The 22,046-nt window shown below is 41.8% G+C and overlaps 1 protein-coding gene across 4 annotated transcripts in view; it reads right to left on the reverse strand.

Annotated features, from left to right (window-relative positions):
* Positions 1-22,046, reverse strand: part of SORCS1 (sortilin related VPS10 domain containing receptor 1) — a 576,311-nt gene that overhangs the window by 102,088 nt on the left and 452,177 nt on the right. For all 4 annotated transcript variants that reach the window (XM_068961506.1, XM_068961507.1, XM_068961509.1 and 1 more), the window contains exons 10-15: positions 14,069-14,215; positions 6,175-6,277; positions 5,832-5,908; positions 3,402-3,493; positions 2,019-2,126; positions 410-527 (exon numbers count right to left, since the gene is read on the reverse strand). In XM_068961506.1, the coding sequence (XP_068817607.1) occupies positions 410-527; positions 2,019-2,126; positions 3,402-3,493; positions 5,832-5,908; positions 6,175-6,277; positions 14,069-14,215 (645 nt within the window). The remainder of the gene's footprint in view (positions 1-409; positions 528-2,018; positions 2,127-3,401; positions 3,494-5,831; positions 5,909-6,174; positions 6,278-14,068; positions 14,216-22,046) is intronic.

Here is a 22,046-nt window from a genome sequence, read left to right on the forward strand (position 1 = left end):
TTTACTAGCACTCCTCACTCAACCTAATTTTGCTGTTCTATGTCTCTGTTTGCATTGCTAGATAAAACTGAAGAGCCTTTCCTAACCCCTGCCCCCACACCCTGCAACCAGACGACATGCTCAGATAAATTATGTTTGGATCTCTGTGCTGAGTTGGTGTTTTGTTTTGAGTCATAAGTCTAACCCAAGCACACTTGAATTTTATCTCATTATACCCTAGTAGAATAAAAACATAAATTACTTCACAACAGCTATAAATGTCGAGTCTGTTCACTGCCATGGCACACAGAACACATAAGGAGCCACCAGATGGACATTTTTGCCCAGAGAACCCTGATTCCTACATATGAATGACCATCCTTCCCCCAGTACTCTCCATGCCTCCCACCCAGGACACTTGTCCCCCTACCTGGCTGTGCAGCTGCCAGGGTCTGTAGTCCTCCTCGGCACAACGCCTATCAAAGATGGACTTGTAGTCCACTTTGACCAGCTGCCATTCAGAGCGGTGACTGAAGTGTCCAAACACTCTGCAGATGATATAAATACTCACAATAATAGCAATGCTGACAGTTACAACTACAGCTAGAAATATTTACAGTTATGAATATTTACTATGAGGTTAGCACAATGCTAAGCATCTTATATCGGTCGTATTATTTGATCCCCAAAACACATTTCCGAGGAGGGTTGCTATTATTGACTCCACTTTACCTGTGGGTAACCTGAGGCTCAAAAAGTTTTAAAAACCAAAGACAAATCACCAAGAACCGGTATAGTTAGAACCCAGGGGTATTAGACTAAAAGCCTGCTGCTATATACTGTACAACAAGAACTGTGGACCAGAAAGAAAAGATAAAAATGAGAAAACAATCACAAACCCTGCCTTCTATGCAGTCCAGGATTACACGTACAGGTTCTCTTGCATTTAATCTACCTGGTCCCATGGTTTCCATTCTATTTTACCTTCCCACCATTCCCAAGGAGACGTAGGCAACAAGGCTGAAGGGTATAACTACTTCCTACCCTGTTCATTCTACTCTCCTGACTCAGAGAAGCTCAGCTGCTTAATGAAGTGTTTGAATCACTATTGTAAATGTGAATAAAGGCTACAAGGCAGCCTTTACAATCAGCTTTTTTCATCTGCGTTTTGTAAATATAAAAACTGAATGAAGATAAATTATAGAATAAATGGCTAACCCACTGGGCAAAAGTGTAACTGTTAGGCATATTAAGTTTTGTTGCTCTTTTCTATTGTTTAAAAAAAAAAAGGAGAAAAAATATCAGAAAATGTACCAACTATTCACTTTGATTTTAAAATTTTCACTGTCGACAGGATCAACTGCTTTAAAATCTTCCCTCTCTGTTTTCCACTTCTGATTTTCCAGGAGAAGGAAAAATCAGAGTTTCATACTTCAAATTCAAAGCTCATGTTTTGAAACCCACAGGCAGGCAAGCCATTAATCAAGCCTTTCACAAATTAATGATCATCACTTTCCAGACAAGAATGAGCGCAAATGTAATTTCACAAGAACAGACTGTTCTCGTGGTTCCCCTAATATGCCTCACAATTGGGTTAGGTAAAGAGCCAGGGAAAAATAACATCCTTTGTGGGGTTGTGATCAAGCTCTGTGTTCTGTCTTAAAGTGAAATCATTCTTATATGCCTGTGATTGTCTGTATATCAAGCATGTTTATAATTAAAGTTTTAAATTGATAGCTTTATCTTCTATTGAAAAAAAAAATCACATCTAATTTCCCTAAGCTCATTCCGTATAGGAAGAAATAGGCTGTACCACATTGCTGCCAGCCCACAGTACAGGTCTCCTAATAGCTAGCAAAGAGCCAAGAAAACGGATGCCGGCATTGTTCTTTCTTCTTTGCTAGGGAATCATGAAGTCAGATGCACTGCCTTTGCTAGCAACTTTAAAACTGAAAGCAGCAAGGCGAACAGGCTCAGCTAAAAACCACACGTTTCTGGATTTCTATGAAGACCAGAAGACAACACGGTTTTCCACTTACGTCATGATGAGAGTCTCTTCCCCAGGTTCACCCAGAACCCCATCCACAAAAAGGGGAATAGATGTGAAACTGTACTTGCTCCAAGATCTCCCTTCATCAAAACTCAACCTGATGACAGAAAAAAATAACAGTCATAGGCTCTCAAAAGAAAATCCTTTCAAAGAAAAGATACTACCAACCAGGACAGAATATATTTTAGAAGTACCTGGGGCATTGTCAAAGTGAGCCTTTGATATAAATAAGCGTTCTTAATTACATCAGAAGGTGGATATACAGCTAGCCAAGTGATCTGGGGCCCAGATGTATTATAACATCAATCAGTGGAGAGCTGTATGAAATGGGAATGGTAAGTCGCTGATAGAATTTTTTAAATTTGGATATCTTATGAGGTCTTAGATCTCAATGTGACCCTCTCTAAAACCTTGCAGTCATCTAGCAGCAAGCCTTGCAGGTGATTCTGAGAACAGTCACCTTCTGAGACCACTGTGATAGACTTGAATCAGCCACCTCCATGTGATCAAACCCTTAGTGGTATCCTTCGTACATTGTTACAAATCCTGGCTGACCCACTGAGTGACAGGGGGCAGAAGAACAGGCTCTTGAAAGTAAGAGAGGACTCTGCATCTCTGGTGGTCATACAGGATGTTTCCTTTCCTCTGCCTTTCTCTGGGATGCCTTCCCTCAGGCTAAGCCTCTGGTTCTCTTATTTCTGCAGCTTTCCCTTTGGTCCACCAAAGAAACCAACCCTGGAGGGAAAATCAAGCCTTTGACTTTGAACGAACCCGCCTGTGGAGAGAGCCATTTTCAAAAACACAGATAAAGGAATCTATTGAAAACCCCTCTGGAAGTTAGGCCTTGCATGTTCATCTATAGAAGACCTACAGGGAGAGTTTCAGAAAACCACCCTCTCCTGCCCGCAAAAATGAGGCCAAATGAGATCAGAGCAGAAGTGACACGCACTGCTGATCTCTGTGCAGAATGAACAGAGTGAATGCAAACATTAAACTTCAGGAGACAATATTTGGGATGGGTGGCTGTGAAAAACTAAGCTATTCAGAGATTATCCTTGACAACCATTCTACCCATGACTGTATTGAAAGTGTGCGGCGCTGGAGGTACTGATGGGGGAGAGGGGAGCTGTCACATTCCAAAACCATATATAATTCCTCTCTAAAGGGCAGAAGTAAGCTCCTTTCTCTTTCTCACTTTCTCTCTCTCCTTTCCTCTTGCTTCTTATAATAAAGCAAAGGTATAAGTTATACTCCAGCAGATGATGATAATTTACTACAAGCACAGTTATGGTCTGTCAGCTTGACTTAGACTGGTCTTAGCTGTGTGCAACCAGTCCTGGGTACAGGATTTAGGGGCAACGGGTGCCTTTACCAGAGATGTCGAATTGGGAGAGATGTGTGTTTCATAGCAACCAGGACTCCACCTTGATCCAGATACAAAACACTGTGTTCTTCTTCAAAGATCTGGAAGAGGAAAAGCACATACACAGCCCCCCACCACCACCACACACACACCCAGGGTTCAGAGAATTAGTGTGCATTTGAGGAAAAATAATCTCTCCATGAGCCCCCATGATAGAACTGCTGCTGCTGCTGCTGCTAAGTCGCTTCAGTCGTGTCCGATTCTGTGCAACCCCATAGACTCCAGTATTCTTGCCTGGAGAATCCCAGGGATGGGGAGCCTGGTGGGCATGATAGAACTGGGTCTCCCCAAATTTGTGGAGAGACACAGTTATGAACAATGCTTCCCCAGGTGGGTGACATGTACCACTGGAGTTCCATGAAATGATTTTAGGTGCGCCACAAGAGAAATTTAAATAATGACTAAGAGTTATGTATTCATATTTCTATTTTTGTCATTTTGTGGTGAGCTCTGTTGGGTTCCATTTATGATTATGTTGACATTTGTGCAACGGTTACATTGGGTCACATCTTTAGATCAGAGAAACCTTGGAGACACTCTATTCCAATACTCTCATTTTCACAGATGAGAAAACGAAGGTTTAGAAAGAAGTGGTGACTTGCCTAGGACCAGGTAGACGATAATGGATGATGCCAGGACGGGGCGAATGACAGTGTGCTTTCCACATGCAATTACTTCAAAGTTTCCAAGTGTTACAGGGGACAGATGTTCCTGTTCAACTCACGGATTCTCTAGTGAGTCATAGAGTAATTCTGATCAAAACGAGATCATACCTTTGGGTACACTGTCGTCGGGTCTCTTTCTGTATGTGGAGGGAGGAATCTGAGGTCAAATGCAGACTGGCTGGAGACAATTTCTAAGACCTCCCCATACAAGATGCATCTTCTTTTCTCACAGTCACTCTGTTGGTATAGCCTTGTCTGTGATTACACTATAGAAATAATTGTTGCCACTCTGTCTACTTCTTACATTCAAGATGTACCCCAGGACTATAGGAGAGACTTATTTGCTTTGTTTGAGATGTTAGAAGGAAAAAAATGTGACCCTGGCCTCTAACTATTGTCCATAGGAAGCTTAATAATGCATGTTCTTATATATATCCATGGAGAAGGAAATGGCAACCCACTTGAGCATTCTTGTCTGGCAAATTCCATGGACAGAGGAGCCTGGAGGGCTACAGTCCATGGGATTGCAAAGAACTGGCCACGACTGAGTGACTGAGTGCCTATATCTCCAAGATCAAAACCCCTGGAATTTCTTAAGCAAGTTTCTTTCCTGCCCCACTCTTCTCAAAACATGTGAATCACAGTGCAGATCTATGAAGCTAGGAGATGGTAACTAGACCGTAACATGGGCATCTCTGTCTAAAATTTAAAGCGCAGTATTCTCACTGCTGTGTGATTACCTGTGCATTAGATTTCAATTTATGGTGCTAGTTATTGTATGATAATTAAATGTCAGTGGCTTATTAAAACATATTTATTGAAGTGTAACAACCAAGCATTAGGCACCTATTTTGTTAGGACTGCTAAACCTCATTAAGCGCCTGTTTTATAAGCTAGGAGTATCTAATTTTCATTCAGAAGAAAGGGGAAGCATTTAAGCTAAACACACTGGCTGAAAGTGATTCTGTTTCTACTCTCCCTAACATATGTGCCCTGATGCTTATTACTCTGTCTTCTGCACATGAGCTTTAAACATCTCAGAGCACCACCTGGGTAATGGCTTTTTCTGAATCACTGCATTCTCCTCTATTCTGACTTCAAGGCAAGAGGAATTTACGGAAGTAACCCGGCATTAGATAGATAATCTCCCTTCCAGGCTTCATGTTCCCTACATAATAAACTCTCTAGATTTCCAGCTGTCTTTTAAGGGGAAAATTCAGTCATATCTAATTTGGTTTCATTGTTACTTTTAAACTTTCTTACATATAGGCTGTGATAAAGTGTCAATTTTTTAGGACTTTCCTAGTGGCTCAGATGGTAAAGAATCCTCTTACAATACAGGAGACCCAGCATTGATCCCTGGGTCAGGAAGATCCCCTGGAGAAAGGCATGGCAAGCCACTCTAGTATTCTTGGCTAGAGTATCTCATGGACAGAGGAGCCTGGCGGACTACAGTCTATAGAGTTGCACAGAGTCAGACATGATGAAAGTGACTAGGCATGCATGCAAAGGCTCACTCATCACGCAGAGAAATCAAATTTCATAAATATTTGTTGAACTCAGAACTTTCGTAAGCCATGCATAAAACAAAAAAGGAAATAAACACATTGAGAAGCTTTAGGATTTATGTGTGACTAAGTTCCCAGAACTGAAACAATCTGGACAGTTTTTAACACATTTAAACACCAGTAACTTAACCAGGATACTTTCTTACCTGCCTCCAAGTGTTTCCCGCATCTGAAGAGACAAACATGCTGATGTCACTGTCTGACAACTCAGAACCTATATTACCTGGAGAGAGCACATCACCATTAGTGAAGAGAACTTTCTGCAAAAGCTAACGACGGTCTGTGCTGGCAGTGTGCACTGCCCGAGGTGGATTTCCACTGCAAACACTCTATCTGAGCAGGGTTTTTCAGCATACTTGCTTCAGGGTCGGTGGCTTAGGTGCCTTTCAAAAATATTTTTAGCTTGCTCATTAAGTTCCAAGCACAGCTACTGGGCTTCTTAAAATAAATACAATTTATAGCAGTGAGCAAACCAGGCAAGCTGCTTACCTGAAGCCACTATGATGCTGGGGGCTGTGTCTCTGCTGGCGATGATCCCTGATGTGTAGGGATTCTCAGAGACCTTAAGGTGAAGATGTAGGGAGCAATAGGGCTGAGAAGAGGAGAAATGAGGATCATGAAAGTACACCATTTAAATGGTTGTTTAAAGCTCAGATTCAGAGCTCCTATCTATTCATTCAACCATCCCACCCATCCATCCACCCATCCATGAACCCATCCATCCCCCCATATTTCATTCCACAGATATCTGGTGCCCACTAAGTATAAGACAGCTGCCAAACTGTTGAAGGAGAGAGCATTTTCCTTTCAAGTCTAGTCTACTGATATAACTGCCATTTGGCCATTCGACAAACATTTTAATACTTTATCTGTAAAACACATGGTGTAGTTTTATGAAAGACTTACCACTGACTAAAGTTTGGTCTGCCACTAAGGAGTAACAATTTAAGATCTGTCTATTGATTACCATGAAGGAATATATTTTAACAGCCATGAGATAAGTACAGACAAAATATGAAATTCTAGGGGATAGGAGCCTACATTTAACTTTGGTTAAGGGGAAATTTCAAGGAGAAAAAGGTGTCTGAGGCAAAGGTGGGTAGGATTTGAATTGCAGATGAGATGCTCAGAGGATAAAGGACATTTCAGGCAACAAAGAAAAGGAGCAGAAGAGTGGAGCTATAATACACCAGGTAGTTGGGTAAGACCGATGAGGAGAAATGGGGTTTGAGATTGGACAGAAAGTGCAGCCAGGCTGGGGGTGCTCTGAAGAAGTCACTTAGTCATATGAAGCCTTGGTCTCAGTTCTGTAGAAGAGGCTGTATAACACGTGGAACTGTCCTTACATCCGCCAGACAACTGACATAGTGTCTGTGTAAGGGTATTATCAGATTCAGTGTAATTCAACATAGAAGTTCTTGTAGATGAAGCACACAAGAAACAACAATTTAAATGAAAATTTAAGGGACTTGTCTGTGAATACAAAACTCGATCAAGTTTTCAGATGAAGACATCAACAGTTTAAAAAAAAAAAAAACAGGATAATAAATCTCACACAAATTTCATTTACAATCGGTCTTGTACTGAATCATCAACAACAAGTTTGTGACTGAACCCACGTCGCTTTTCATCTCTCAGGAAGATTATTTTCTAATCTCATCGACTTGAGTTTTGAAATCACCAATACACCTCTGTTATTACTTTCATTCTGCTCTGTTAAGTCTCAGCCAGCATATATTCGGAGAGTGACAGAGACGCAGTGCTTATATATTTAGATGGGCTAGAGTAAATGACAAACTGAAAATGAAACTCAGAAGTAAAAGCAGCTGAAACACTGGTGAAATGACACAATGGGTCACAGTAGGGTGTTTCCATCACTGCCGACACGGAGTAAACTCCCAAGGAATGATTACCATAACAAATGGTTGGCTTTGCATGACAATTTCATGCACAACTTTCAAAAATGGAATTCGTACTCTACAATGTTCCATAAGGGTAAAGAAGACCACCCCTGTAAGAAGAAACAGTCAGACCCCAAAACTTGGCTGCCTTTTGTCCAAGAGGAAGATTAGCGAGGGTATTGCATCCTACAGAGGCCCCAGGGAAGTGTTGACCAACTCTCAGGCAGATGCTGAGACAGGATAACCAGAGGTGTCAAACCATGTGTCCATAAAAATGTGCCTGACAACTGCAACCTATCAGATCTTGCTTTCTCTGATTTATCACAGCTTATTTTACCACACACAATCCTGGATCACGTCATCGAGTATGCAGAGTTTTATCGCCCTAAGAGATACACTCGACAAATAAAGAGAAAACACCAAGTATTATTACTTTACATCTTCTGTGAAACCTCACATAGAATCTAAAAAAGACAATCAATAAATACTTGAACTATCAGGCAGCACCTTCAAGTTAGGGCATGAAAGACCTTACTTTACTGTTCTACTCAGAACAATGCCAGAAGCACATGGGCTTAGGTATTGTTATGAACCACATTACCAGAATAACGTGAGAATCTCCACGGTATTCAAAGAAACGATTACTACTATACTTAGACACAGGGGCTTAGTGGATGGCCTTTTGTACCAACAGAGCAGGATAGCCCTGTCCAAGAGAGCACCCAGGTGGCAATCTTAAGTCAGCCACTGGTCACATGCTTCATCACCCCACAGTCCGGAAGACTGTGAAACTAAGTCGTCACCTGACCCAAGGATTATGTATGAGAGGGCACTTGCCGTTACATGAGAAAGAGAGCATTTTCAACTGGTCATTTCAGCACTGCTCTGTTGCTATGGCTTTCGGAGGCCTGAGAAAAATTAATTTGGGAAGAAAGGACACGAGTTCATGCAGTAGCAGCAACATTACAAACGATCTCTTTCGTGTACTTTTTTTCCCTCACTTGCACATTTGTAGAACTGGATTGCCCCCAACTGGTACAAGGGAAATATTCTATGGTGGTTTTTTTTTTTTTTTTTCTCCCTTTCTTCCATTTTTTTCAAGAAAGTTACATGGTCCACATTGCAGAAAAATGATATTAAGTGATTCATCTTCACTTTTTAAATTTAAACATTTACACTTGAACAATTTGGGATATTTATTAAGGTGAGGTCACCAAAGATTGATAGAGAGGTTGTTATAATGTCTCTCAAACCACTGCAAACTCCTAGAAAACATGAAACAATGCCTTCCAGTTCTTAGGCACATTTTGCTCAGGCAGGAAGCACTTTGTCCATTTCTGCCCTCCTGCCTTCTTTTCCCTCATTAGGGAACATATACTGAGTATCTTTCCAGTTCAGTGGCTCAGTCATGTCCAACTTGCGACCCCATGGACTGCAGCATGAGTTATCTCTAATTTAGTATGAGTTAAAACACAGCTTATCTCAAAGACCTTTATCTATTTCCCCTCACTTCTCATATTAAAAATCTACAAAACTGTACACTGAAATCACCATGATCTAGGAGCTGACCTACAAGAACGGAGGGACCAACACATGTGTTTGGAAGCTGCCTGTGGTTCTGACTCACACATAGGTATAGGGCATAGAGTATCACCAGCTGGTCAATACCAGGAGCAACTAGATCCTTAGTCATCAATCTTTCTGGGGTCAAGTACAGATTTTGAAATTCTGATGCAAACTGAGGACTCTTTCCCAAGAAAAGTGCACAGAGGAAGCACACACAAAGGTTTGCATTCAAATCGAGGGAGTTCACGTGCTCTTGAAGTATACCGTGGACCTCTAGACCCCAATCCCCCTCCTTTGGCCTTGTTCTTGTATTTCTTATTTTAACCAACAAAATCCTTTGGCCACTGCAAGTGTTCAGGGAATGCCTGTTCAAGTCAATTGATCTATGAATGAATTGCTGTCTTCCTGGCACTGTGGGTGACCAGCAGAGAAGGGTTAAATGATCCAAGACATCCTACACACACAAGACATCCTACACACACAAGACATCCTACACACACAAGACATCCTACACACGCACTTGTACAGTTTCTGATCTTGAGTTGGAGCGTGGGATCCATTGAAGTTTCTGTAAGGAGTCGGGGACAAAGAAGAGGGTGGCCCCCAGCCACCTGGCTGGGTGTAGGGCGTTCAGCACTGCTCAGATTCAGCAGAATATGGAAAGCTGCAACCCGCGCAGAGGAGCAGGAGGCAGGGTCGAGTCTCCCAGGGCAGCTGCAGCTTAGCTCCAGCAGGAAGCTGCCAACTGAACCCATCAAGAAGGCATGGTTTCTCTCCATGAAACACTAGGCTTTCCCTTGGGGCCCAACGATTTGTCACAGGCTCAGCTCACATTTTGCCTCTAGGGAGCCCAATCCTGAGGTTCTGCAGTCAGGTGGACCATGACCTATAACACCCCATCCAATTGTACAATGTGGTCTTCAGGGGAAGGAAATCCCAGCTGAGCCCTCCAGGCAATCAGTCTGAAAGTCCTAAAAATACAGCCCAGATTACCCTGGATGTCTTATTTCTATATAATATATTTTACCAGGAACATTCCATTTGGGGCTGCAATTCTGAACTTGTTCCACACTTGCAACAACTCTGCTGGGGGGAAGAAAGACAAATCTCTTTTCTAATCACTAGACTGTGTTTCCAGTGACACTGTCACTTTCCAAGTATTCACAATCTAAAATCTCTGTTTATCTCCTCTCTGCTACCAGCTCCCAAACCTAAGGAAGTTTTTAACAGTCTGGGTCTCCTGAAGCTCAAAGATCTTTCTTACTCTGTGCCTTGGCAGAGTTGTATGAGTGTTTTTGTTGCTTCTTCTTCCTTTTTTCATTTTCTTCTCCTCATTCTACTGCCTGTTTTCTAAAGCTCAGATTTAAATTACATTAAATAATGAGATTAAAGAGGGAGGAAGGCCAAAAGACTCTTGGGTACCATATATCTAAATCTCCTTCACTGATTTTTCCTCAGTCTTAATGAGCCTAGTGATTCTGTTAACTGTGGGGTCAACTGGTGCATATGAACTTCAGAAGGTGGCTATTATAAAAAATTTTCCAGTGTGACTATCAGTGGCAAGGAAAGCCTTCCCCTAAAGTCCAAATATGAAACTCAAACATCTGTCGATGGCATGTCTGGCTGAAACAAAGACAACACCCTCCCCAACACAAGTATTAAGCACCCACCATGTGTCAAGTATGGCTCTTGAGCTAACTCTTTGGAGTGACCAAAAAGAGCGCCATGGTCCCTATGCTTGTGGAGCTCACAGTGAGTGGGAGGAGATATACTAGCAAGTCAACAGATGCATGTGCTGATTTCAGAGTGAGAAAGATCCTGAATTAAAAAACAAAACAAAACACTGGACCAAGTGCAGTTTCAGAGGATGCTCAAGGAAGCTCCTGAGATGAAGGTTCTCAAACAAGGATCTGAATGCGAAGAAAAAAGTCATACCAGAAGAAGGGCATTTTAAGAGATAAAATATAATGGCAGATACAGAGCCTAAAACATAAGAGTGAGGTGAGCCAATGGTATGGAAAGGCGCGACCTCTTCCCTCACCATGGCCAGTGTGTAAGGAAAGAGAGAGTCCAGAGACCAGCCAGGAGAAATGGACAGGGGCCAGACCATGTAGAATCTTGCAGGCAACAGTCAAATATCTGAATTTCATTCCATCTGAATTAGAAAGTCATTAGAAGGTTAAGTAAAAGGAGGGACATGGTCTGAATTTTTAAAGTTCAAGTTGACACCTTTAGTAAAATTTTAGAAAAGAACAATCTAATCTCTCATGAAAGAAAGCAAATCGGAGGGTGTCTAGGGCCAAGGGTGTGGGTACTGACTGTGAAGAGGCACAGAGCAATTTTTTAGAGTGATTAAAATGTTGTATCTTGACTGCGGTAGCCGTTACATGGGTCTATACATTTGTCAAGATTTATCACTAAACTCTTAAAATGCTTTTATGTATGCATATTTCAACCCAATGAAGTTAGATTTAAGGGGGAAAAAAAGGTGGCATTGGCTGCTATGGTGAGATGAAGTTGCCAGGTAGAGACAGGAGGAGCAGCTGTCACTGTAGGGAAAGGGAGGAATGATGATGCTTGTATTAGGATGGTCTCAGCGGAGATGGGGATGTAAGCTGATACGGCATTTATAACTCGGAGGCACAGCAGTTAGACTTCCTAACTCTGGGCTGGGGGTGGAGCAAGGAATGTCTCACTAAGTGCTTTGTGTAAGAGGCATTTCTAATGGTCCATTTACGATGCCAGAGCACCCAGGAAAGCCTCTTTAGGTGACACAGTTGACTCTTTCTCACGGGCACGCAGTCATCAACATGCATGATGGGATGGACGATGGCATTAAGCCACTGGGACATCTCCTGCATCTTTGGCTTCAACTTGGAACAGCTGAATGAGGAAGGCAGGCATGTTTTTAAAATGCTATTTGCCTTATAAATAGCCAGTGGGAATTTGCTGTATGACTCAGGGAACTCAAACTGGTGCTCTGTAATAATCTAGAGGGGTGGGAATGGGCGGGAGGTGTGAGGAAAATTCAAGTGGGAGAGGACATAATGTACACCTATGGTTAATTCATGTTGATGCATGACAGGAATCAAACCAATACTGTAAACCAATCATCAATCAATTAAAAATAAATAAACATTTTTTAAATGCTATATGCCTTGAATAGAGTAGGCATTCAATACATAACTGCTGCATTCACTCACTCTGTAACTGGATTTGTGTACTGAGTAACAACTGGCTTTTTCCCCCCTGCAAGTTGCCACTAATAGGGATATAAGCTGAGTGGGAGGCAGAATGTCAGACTGCTTCCCCTGATACATGATGACAACTGTGATATCCTCTGCAGCTAATAAGGTCAAGCTATGGCTGTTGACTCATTGGAAAAGACTCTGATGCTGCGAGGGATTGGGGGCAGGAGGAGAAGCGGAAGATAGAGGATGAGATGGCTGGATGGCATCACGGACTCGATGGATGTGAGTCTGAGTGAACTCTGGGAGTTGGTGATGGACAGGGAGGCCTGGCGTGCTGCGATTCATGGGGTCGCAAAGAGTCGGACACGACTGAGCGACTGAACTGAACTGAACTGAACTGATGGCTGTGGCATCTTCTCCACTGGGAGGGTGACCTGCCTACAGCTGTAGGAGACGAACCTGCATAGTGACCGCTCAGACTTCATGGGACAGAAGGAAGCATGCCCAGTGTGCATACCATTAAATAAAGCTGGGATTGTTTGGTGGGTGTGAATAATTGGTATATATCAAGCCCTTCTTACTAAAACTAAGAGGTCTCTTCTCTAGCTTTATAGACTGCTCTCTCCCTTTTATGAATTTAAATGAAACTTTGGATTTGTTTTCTAGAAATTAGCATTTAATGATATATTATTTTTACAATTAACCCCTGCCTCCCCTCCTTCATTCACTCAGTATCAAATTCATGTGTCAAGTAAAGGGCAGGTATCATAAATACTAAGAAAAGTAGGATTTGATCTTATAATCATTCATTCATTAATCTAGTCTCTCTCAAGTAGACAGCAAGCTCCTTGAAGGCAAGACACATTTGTGATTCTCCTCTTGGACACCATCATATAATCAAATAGAAAAATAATTTGATCTAATCTACTTACTGCCCCAATGCTAGACAAGTTTTTACAAGCCATATTTCAAAGTCGGGGTCAAAAAATTTGTTTTTAAGCATCAGATAGTAAATATCTCATTGATGAACCACACAGTTTCCCATGGCTACTCAACTCTGTCGCTGTAAAGCAAAAGCACCCATAGACAATATACAGGTGGATAAGCATGACTGTGTTCCAATAAAATTTTATTTAGAAAACAAGCAGTGGGCTAGATTTGCCCCAGAGACCATAGTTTATCAATACCAGCTTTATATAATGACATACATGAATGGAACATATTATAAAGAGTTCCGATTCAGGTTTTAAATCAGTGATCCTTACCTTTGTTTGAGGCATACATTTCTCTGAAAATATGAATAAGCATGGCCACTGGAAAATATACTTACACGATTCTGCATTCAGTCCATCAACTTGACAGCTGAATTTATCTGTCATTAGATCCTTAGCAGGTTATTCATGGGAAAGTAAGGGTACCTTTTCCCACCACAAATGGAAACTATCATAGTTTCCCTTACACTACAATATGTGGTCCTTATCAGAAATTGGACAGCAACTGAACATCCTTGGAAATAAGCAAGAACCTTACTTATGTTTTCTTATGGCTTTGGTCCATCACCAGCAGCAAAGCTGTGACTCTTACCTATATCCGCCTTCACACCCTTCCCCATCCGTTCCTGTTCATCAGTTGAGCAAGAAGCCCTGGGGCCATGTGCCTCTGCTTTTTTACCTCCATCTCCAGCCCTCAGTACGTAGGGCATTTCACCCCCATATGAAGACTCACCAGCAAGCAGTGCACAGGGTCCCCTCTTAGGTCTGTGTCTGGAGCCTGCAGCAAACGCCAGTCTCTGCCTTTGTTGTATGTGATGAAAGTCTTCACTTGGTTGTCAATCTTCTTGTTAGCCAAGAACATTCCCTTTATCCCTGCTACCTGGGAAAAATTGACATGGCTGAAAAATACCTCAATTTGAGAAGAAATGTAATTATTTTCCTTAAAAAAGAAACCAGACTATCAAATTTAACTGTGATCACTTGTCTTGAAGGAATGAGAGTGAGGGTTGTGCTTATGCATGACTCCCTGGGCTGTGGGAGACAATGTAATGGCCCCATGACCCCTATGCCAAGGCGAGCCCAGTGCAAGTTTGACAGTCTTCTTATCTCCTCTAAGGTAGGTTGACAGTACCTTACAGCTGCCTAGAGATAAACTGATGCTGTTGGTTCTGTGCTTGGCAAATGATAAACAAATAGGGGGTACAATACTTTGGCCACCTGATACAAAGCACTGGCTCACTGGAAAAGACCCTGATGCTTGGAAAGACTGAAGGCAAAAGGAGAAGAGGGTGGCAAAGGATGAGATGGTTAGAAAGCATCACCAACTCAATGGACATGAATTTGAGCACACCCCAGGAAATAGTGGAGAACAGAGGAGCCTGGCATGCTATAGTCCATGGGGTCACCAAGAGTCAGACAAGACTTAGCAACTTAACAGCGACAACTTTTATTTTATTTTAGGCAAGCACTGATAGTCTTAAATACTTTATCTTCTTTAATTATTGCAAAAGTCTTTTTGGGTAAATATAATTTACTCTGTTTCACAATTGAGGAAACTGAGGCTCATTCAGGTAAAGTGAGTTGCCCAGGATCATAATGCCTAATGTCATATAAATGGTAAGAGGCAGACCAAGGATTTTAACCCAGAGCTCTGTGGTTTCACAGCCCCTGCCCTTAATGATGAAATCACTGCACTATTTACAGCCTTGGGCAATTAAAAGAGATCAGTGCAAACTCTGGATCCAATGACTACCACTATTTTTTTTTCTGTAAAAGATCTATTAAACTACCAAAATACATGAAGCAAATGCGAACAACTTTTAAACATAAAGAAGTAGTGGTTTTCCTAAATTGTCAAACAATTCCTCCTCAATTTCTATAATACTATTAATCCTACCATAAACAGCCCTTATTATTTATTTGACTCTACAAACATGATTACTTTTTCTTTTTTATATCTTAGGAAAGATGCAACGATAGAGAAGTTGCCAAAACTGTGCAGGAACAAATCATTTGTTATGTGTCATATTTTTCAGGTGTTTTAGAATTCAACATATTTATGCATAATTGACTCTACTTTAAATTATAACAATCCAGGAAAACTTGGTAGTGAGAAAAGGGTCTGAAATGTGTTGACAGGTGCATTCTAACAGTCTGCAAAGGTTATCTCATTTAATCCTCACGAAAGCCAAGGAGATATAGCCTCATCTGAGGATGAGGGAATAGAAACTTAGATTAAGTGGCTTTCTGGAGCACAAGCAGAGACTAAATGAATAAGCTAGAAAGAATACCTGAGCCCATTTAACTTAACTCAGGTCCTTTATATTATAATATGAAAAAATTTAAGCAGAAGGATGAAACCATGGTTTCAGTTCTTGCCATGTACAAAACACTAAACCCGGTCCTTTTTAGGTAAAACCTCCAATATTCGCTATAAACCTGCACAGCACCTATCATCCTGATTCTATGGATGAGGAAACTGAGGCATAAATGAAATCTAATTGCTGAGGATAACAAAGACTTGGGGTTCACACCCAAATCTGTTAGACTTCCGACATTCTTTCAGCAAATACAGCTCTGACTTTGTCAATTCAAAGAGGCTGGGCTTCGATCAATAGAACACGCACGTTTTGCCTTTGCTTTTGACACAGTCAAACCTCATTAGTTCGTACCTGCTGTTTTGGCATCTGGGATAATTTAGAGTTGAGCCAACTTTGTACTCTTTTGCAACAACAAGTTTGTTAAGCAAATAAATGGTATAAATGAGTTGCTGGGGGGAATACTTTGAACTACTTAGGAAAACAAGCTTCATTTGGGGCCTGTAACAGTAGCCAGAATACTTTTTTACACACTGTGGATCCTCCACAAATGTGGAAGACGTAAATTTCCAGAAATACTCTACCTCTTAACAATGGTATGTTAATTGCAAACAACGTTTATTTATTCACTACACCGGCTCCATAAGGATTACACACCAGAGAAGCCCATGGTGGTCTTGCATATGTTCGAGAGGCTGCTACATATTTAAATGACACTATACTGACAATTCTTTAAAGCTTTGATTTCATAAATCAGAATTTTCCCACAGTTGTACCCGTCTTCCCTCCATAGCAGTACCAAACATGGACAATGCAACACTGTAGTTTATAGGACATAGAGAAGGAAAAAACATTACCCATTCCAGTAGTCCCCTTGCCACTTCCCGCCCCATTCCTCTTTTGGCCCAGGTGTCAGAGCAGGGCTACACGTGTTTAGAAGTTGGTGCATTTGATTTGCAGAAGCGGGTGACTTTATTGGCCCCCAATTGTCTGGCTTTATCAAATGCCTCTAGAGCTTTGTAATTCATCTCTGGCAACCTGGCCTTCAGCCTTATCTTGAGGAGTACAAACTTAGCAAAGCCAGGGGGATGTATCACAATAAAGGATAGAGCTGAAGAAGGTCTGCTTATTTTCCTCTTGTGGCCAAGGCACTTAATCCAGGAAAATCCCATTTGGAGTGTATTCTTATCCTGTTTATCTGTTTATTTAGGCTTCTTTGGCTTGGTCTACAAAGATGGGCACCCTTGCCTGCTGTTAGGTTTTTGTGCCACTCATGGTTCCTTTTCCCTGAGCCTGAGAAGCCCACCCGCCTGTCACAGTGCAGGCTTGTTATGAGGTCTCATTATGTTTCTAGAACTTCTACCCTCTTACTGTGGACTCTGGATACTAAGGGAGCAGTATTAATACCCAAAGTGTGGAATATGTGTATATGTGTGTGTGTGTGTATGTACGTACATATATGCATATATGTATTAATGTGTGTGTGTGTGTGTGTGTGTGTGTGTGTGTGTGTGTCTAAGGTCTAGGTTTCTGCTGAGGATGAGGGTACACATTTTTGTTTCCAGACAACTCGCTCTGCATCCACATCATGAGCCCATTTGTGCACTGGGGTGGGCTGTGGTGTGATGACAGGGCAGGTTGCGGGGTGGAGGGTGGAGTAGTATTCCCACTGGAAGCATGCCTTCACATAAACACAGAGGTCAGGAAGATATGCTTGTGGAGATGGCACATCCCACTGCTGGCAGTCTGCCTCGCTTCAGGGAAGAATTGCTATTACCTCTCCTGCTTGTCTCAATTCTGCACAAAGATGCTGAGTATGTTGAGAAGCCACTTTTATTTCTTTGTCATATGGGGGAATATGATACCAAAAGTTTCAAAGTTAATTAGTAATTATTTCTTATTCTCTAACATCCTACAAGCCAAAAATACCACGTTGATTAGATTTTTCAACATAAAGTGTCAGAGTTCAAACCTCAAGACAACACAAAGCCCTGACCTCAGGATATCAGCCTCAACGTGCCACCTGTACTTCTCTTGTCTTCCTTTCTTTGATCATGAAGGCTACTCCCACTTCCTGGGACAGCATCCCAATGCTGACCTCTCCCTACCCATCCTTCAAGACCCAGCTCAGTAAGTCTTTACCAGAAGCCAGAACCTCTCTTTTAATCCTGACTGTCCCCAACTCTTCTTCTCTGTCCTTCAATATGTCTCTCACACAGATGGTATCTACATCTTGGCTCTCAACAACCATGTAAGCTTCTCAAGGGCAATGGTCTTCCTGGAAATGTGTCTGGTACTCCTCAAACTTCTTACCACATGTGAATTCTTCCTAGATTCTCCTGTCATCTCTCATATCATCATGTCTCATCGGGTATAACTTCTGGATTATCATTCAATCCATCATATTCTCTCACTGCAATTAATAATTGAAAGTCACTTTATACAGGAAGTGCTACTTTTGTTTTTAGTGAAATAGGTAGTAAGAATTCTTCATTAGAAGAGAGAACAAATTCACAGTGCCCCAAATTGATTAAATACTTAAGAAATGTCAGACATGACATGAAAGGCTTTTTGCAAGCAAGTGCACATCCATCTCCCCATGCAGTGTAAGTGGCAGACTCATTGCACCCTCATTCTACACATGCAAGAACCAAAGTCTGGATGGGGCCAATCACTCTAAGGTCATTCCCCCAAGAACCTTAGGAACGGACTCCACATCAGTGTGTCTAACTTGAGAACCCAAGAAACTAACCCTATGGCAATACTAGTTCTTCAAACTTCTCTCTCATCCTGAGAGAAATGTTAAATGCAGATATTACAGGAAATTGCTTTTTATTCATTCTTCAGTACATGTTCTCAGTAGTTGCTCAATTAATATTTTTAATATCCATCACTTATGTGTTCTAAGTACCAGGAAAATAGCACCTAGAATGTCTAAGGAAGTATACATTCACTCTGCAGGTGTTTTTTGAGAGTCAGAATATGCCAGGTACAGGGACTTAGATTTCTTTGGTGATTTAAAGAAAGAACTCCAGATATCTCCTTTGTTTCTTTCCCTAGAAGGTGCTTTCCTACCCCAGATCTTTCATACATTCCACATGGTGGCCATGTTAGAAAGATTCCTGCACAGGAATTTTTGCTTATTTCCCTGATGCTGACTGGGAGCTGATTCCTCCCAACCTCTCTATCTCAGACTTTAATTATGAATCTGAAATCTCAAACTTAGAAGAGAATTTTAAAAATGAATCAACGACAATGGCGGGAAAGAGAACATATTGCCACCATAATGTCTTTGGAGACAGGATATTTTTGTTCTAAAGAGAGGATCCCAGCCAGGAGAGACACATACCCAGCCAGTGCCTTTGCCATCAGAGAACCCACTCCCAACAAAGACTAAGTATTTTTGCCTTCCCTGTTGTCTTGGTCAGGCAGCACTCCCCTACCCAGGGAGAGAATCATCTTAAATAATTTGAGGGTATATTCTATGTCTTGCAATAACTATGCCCTAAATGGGAGAGGAATTTTCTTCCCTACCTCTTACACTGGATTGTAAGAGGTAGTCTTTCCCCGAGAAGCAAGGTGTAGCTACATCATCAGAATTGTGGAGTTTTCTCTTATAGAGAGAGGTACTCATTATATTGGAGAAGGCAATGGAACCCCACTCCAGTACTCTTGGCTGGAAAAGCCCATGGATGGAGGAGCCTGGTGGGCTACAGTCCATGGGGTCGCTAAGAGTCGGACACCACTGAGCGACTTCCCTTTCACTTTTCACTTTCATGCATTGGAAAAGGAAATGGCAACCCACTCCAGTGTTCTTGCCTGAAGAATCCCAGGGACAGGGGAGCCTGGTGGGCTGCAGTCTATGGGGTCACACAGAGTCAGACATGACTGAATCGACAGAGTCGGACATGCTGTTGCAGCAGCAGCAACAGCTCATAACTTACAGAAGACACTATGTGTGTAACAACGTGCACCACTCACCAATCACATCTGTCATACCGCCCACTGTGCCTCACTCCTGCATGCATACATTCCGTGCATTCTGAATTCGCAGCCAGGTGGCTTCATTCTCAACACAACCCCTTCTGCTTGGCTGGGGTGAACTGTCATTGTCCATTAAACCAAAGGGCTCGCCATCATCATTAATTAATATCCCCTTCCCAGAGGAGGGAGGATATTGCCCAAAGCTGTCAGACTCCGTATCATCATCCACTCCAGATGGATATACCAGGAACCACATGTCTCAGACACACTCATCACAGCTCTTTTGCTCCGGCCACCATCAGGCCTGCTGTCTTATGTGACCTGCTCCACATGGTGCCACTGGAGAATTTGTGCTCCTCAGGAATGACAGAATTTTAGGACACTTGTTTCTAGGATTCTCTTGCATGAACACATCCACCAGGCAAAATTGGGAGTTTCAGGATAACATAGGGTGAATTTGCTTAAACTGCAGGCTCAGGACTTGGTTTAGTAAATGGTGAATAGGTCCAAAGCCATCATCTGCTGATTCTGTTTATGCTGGCTTTTTCCCAGACCATTTTCTTCTTCCCGTCTGATCTCCCCTGTAGGTATCGTCTAATACGATTTATGCTGCTCTCTAATGGGCTTCTATCTTATGGTTACTACTTGGCCACAATCAAATAGAAGCCTGAAGGCTGATCTTTCTAGAGACACACAATAGTTTCTGGTTAAAAGACTGCACACTCTAGAATGCAGATCCTAATCCTGACACTTATGAGCTTTGTAATCTTATAAAAAATTATTGCATTTTCTCTGCCTCCATTTACTTATAAACAAGAGTGATGATTACAGTCTCTGTGTCATAAAGTTAATATATAGATTGAATGAGATAATTTAAAAGCTTCTTTATAAAGTGTTTAAATGGTATCCTAAGTGGTATACCAAATATTATCTATTTACTGTGATATTTCTTCAACAAAAATCACTACCCAGCATTTTTGCTCTGAGGCCAACTTTCCTGACTCACATCTTGACTCTTCATGAATGGGGTCCATGGCAGTGGTTACCTCACATTGAGGGGGATTTTTGGTATTTTAATAACTAAACCATGTAAGATAGAGCCCCAACACTTTGTCCCCAACATTTCCCTATCTCAATACATAAATACACATGGTTCTGGTGTAGAGAGAACTGCATTTGTTGTAAGGTTCCAAGGAGAGAGTGAATAAAATGATTATTTTTCATGAGAACTGTGCCTCCCTCTGCATTTCCCACACAGACTCACCAACAATACATATGCCTGATACACAGACTCATCACACAGTCACATTACACAGTTCACCTCGGCTCACATAATTTAAAGAGCACACGAGAACAGCAGGCGATCAGCATGTAGAAGCCAAGAGTGCAAGTCACCTTCCTCTGTCCCCCCCAAAACGTGGGCAGACGTGCATTCTATATATTCTCTCTCTGTCACCCCCTCCTGGCGTGTTGCTCATCTCTCCTCCTTATTAATTCATTTATGGATTTTCTTACTTCTCATTTATCTCTAACCACTCATCATTCATTGCCGTTCGACTGGGAAATCCATGCTGGATGGCTTTCAGCTTCCTGCTAGGCAGAACAATCAGCTTTAAGGAACACTTGTGCCAGGTTCCGTGTCAGCCAATATTCTTTCTATCTACGTAATTGGCCTATATGGCATTGCTGTTCTGATCACATCAATTTCAAATCAAGTTGCTGTGAACTGCCAGGTTAATAAAACAAAGCCTCTTCTTCCCCTGGCCCCAGGATGCAGAACACCTTTACATAATGTAGGCCCACCACCGTTCAAAGTGAGGGTAATAAGAGCCAGCAGCTTCCCTACAGACAGTCAACCGAAAGGAGAGATGCAAAGGGAAGACATAAAGGTTACCGAAAAATGGCTGGCCGTGCTCAGTCACTCTGGTTCCTCTTCTCAGTCCCTGCCTGCTAGTAATTTTTGATTTCAGAAAACCATTCATGGAAGCAGTTGCAAATAACAGGACATGACAAAGTCATTCTTGCTCAAATCTGTCATCTTTTCCATCATCAAGGGACTAATTAAAATGTTCTCCATTTTGGCAGAAAATAAAATTAACCAGAGAAACTATTCCACATGGACTTAAAAAGAGGGAGAAGGTCATCAGGAAGGAAAAACACCACCTGAAAATCAGAAAATGTTTTCAAGAGAGCAGGGACAGATCCGAGGCTGATTAGTGTGGGACAGTTGAATAGATTTCACACTCTCGAAGCAAGATATTCCCACTGTAAATGCTGGATCAAAGCAAGAAAATGTGTGATATTTCAAGAAAACACACTTAAAGTTTAAATGTTTATATGACATTTACAAAAGAGGACCAAAATGTGACAATTTACATTTGTTTATAAGAAAAGATTCAGATGGTAAAG

Source organism: Capricornis sumatraensis, chromosome 23 (genome assembly GCF_032405125.1).
Source record: "Capricornis sumatraensis isolate serow.1 chromosome 23, serow.2, whole genome shotgun sequence".
In the NCBI taxonomy this organism is placed as follows: Eukaryota; Metazoa; Chordata; class Mammalia; order Artiodactyla; family Bovidae; genus Capricornis; species Capricornis sumatraensis.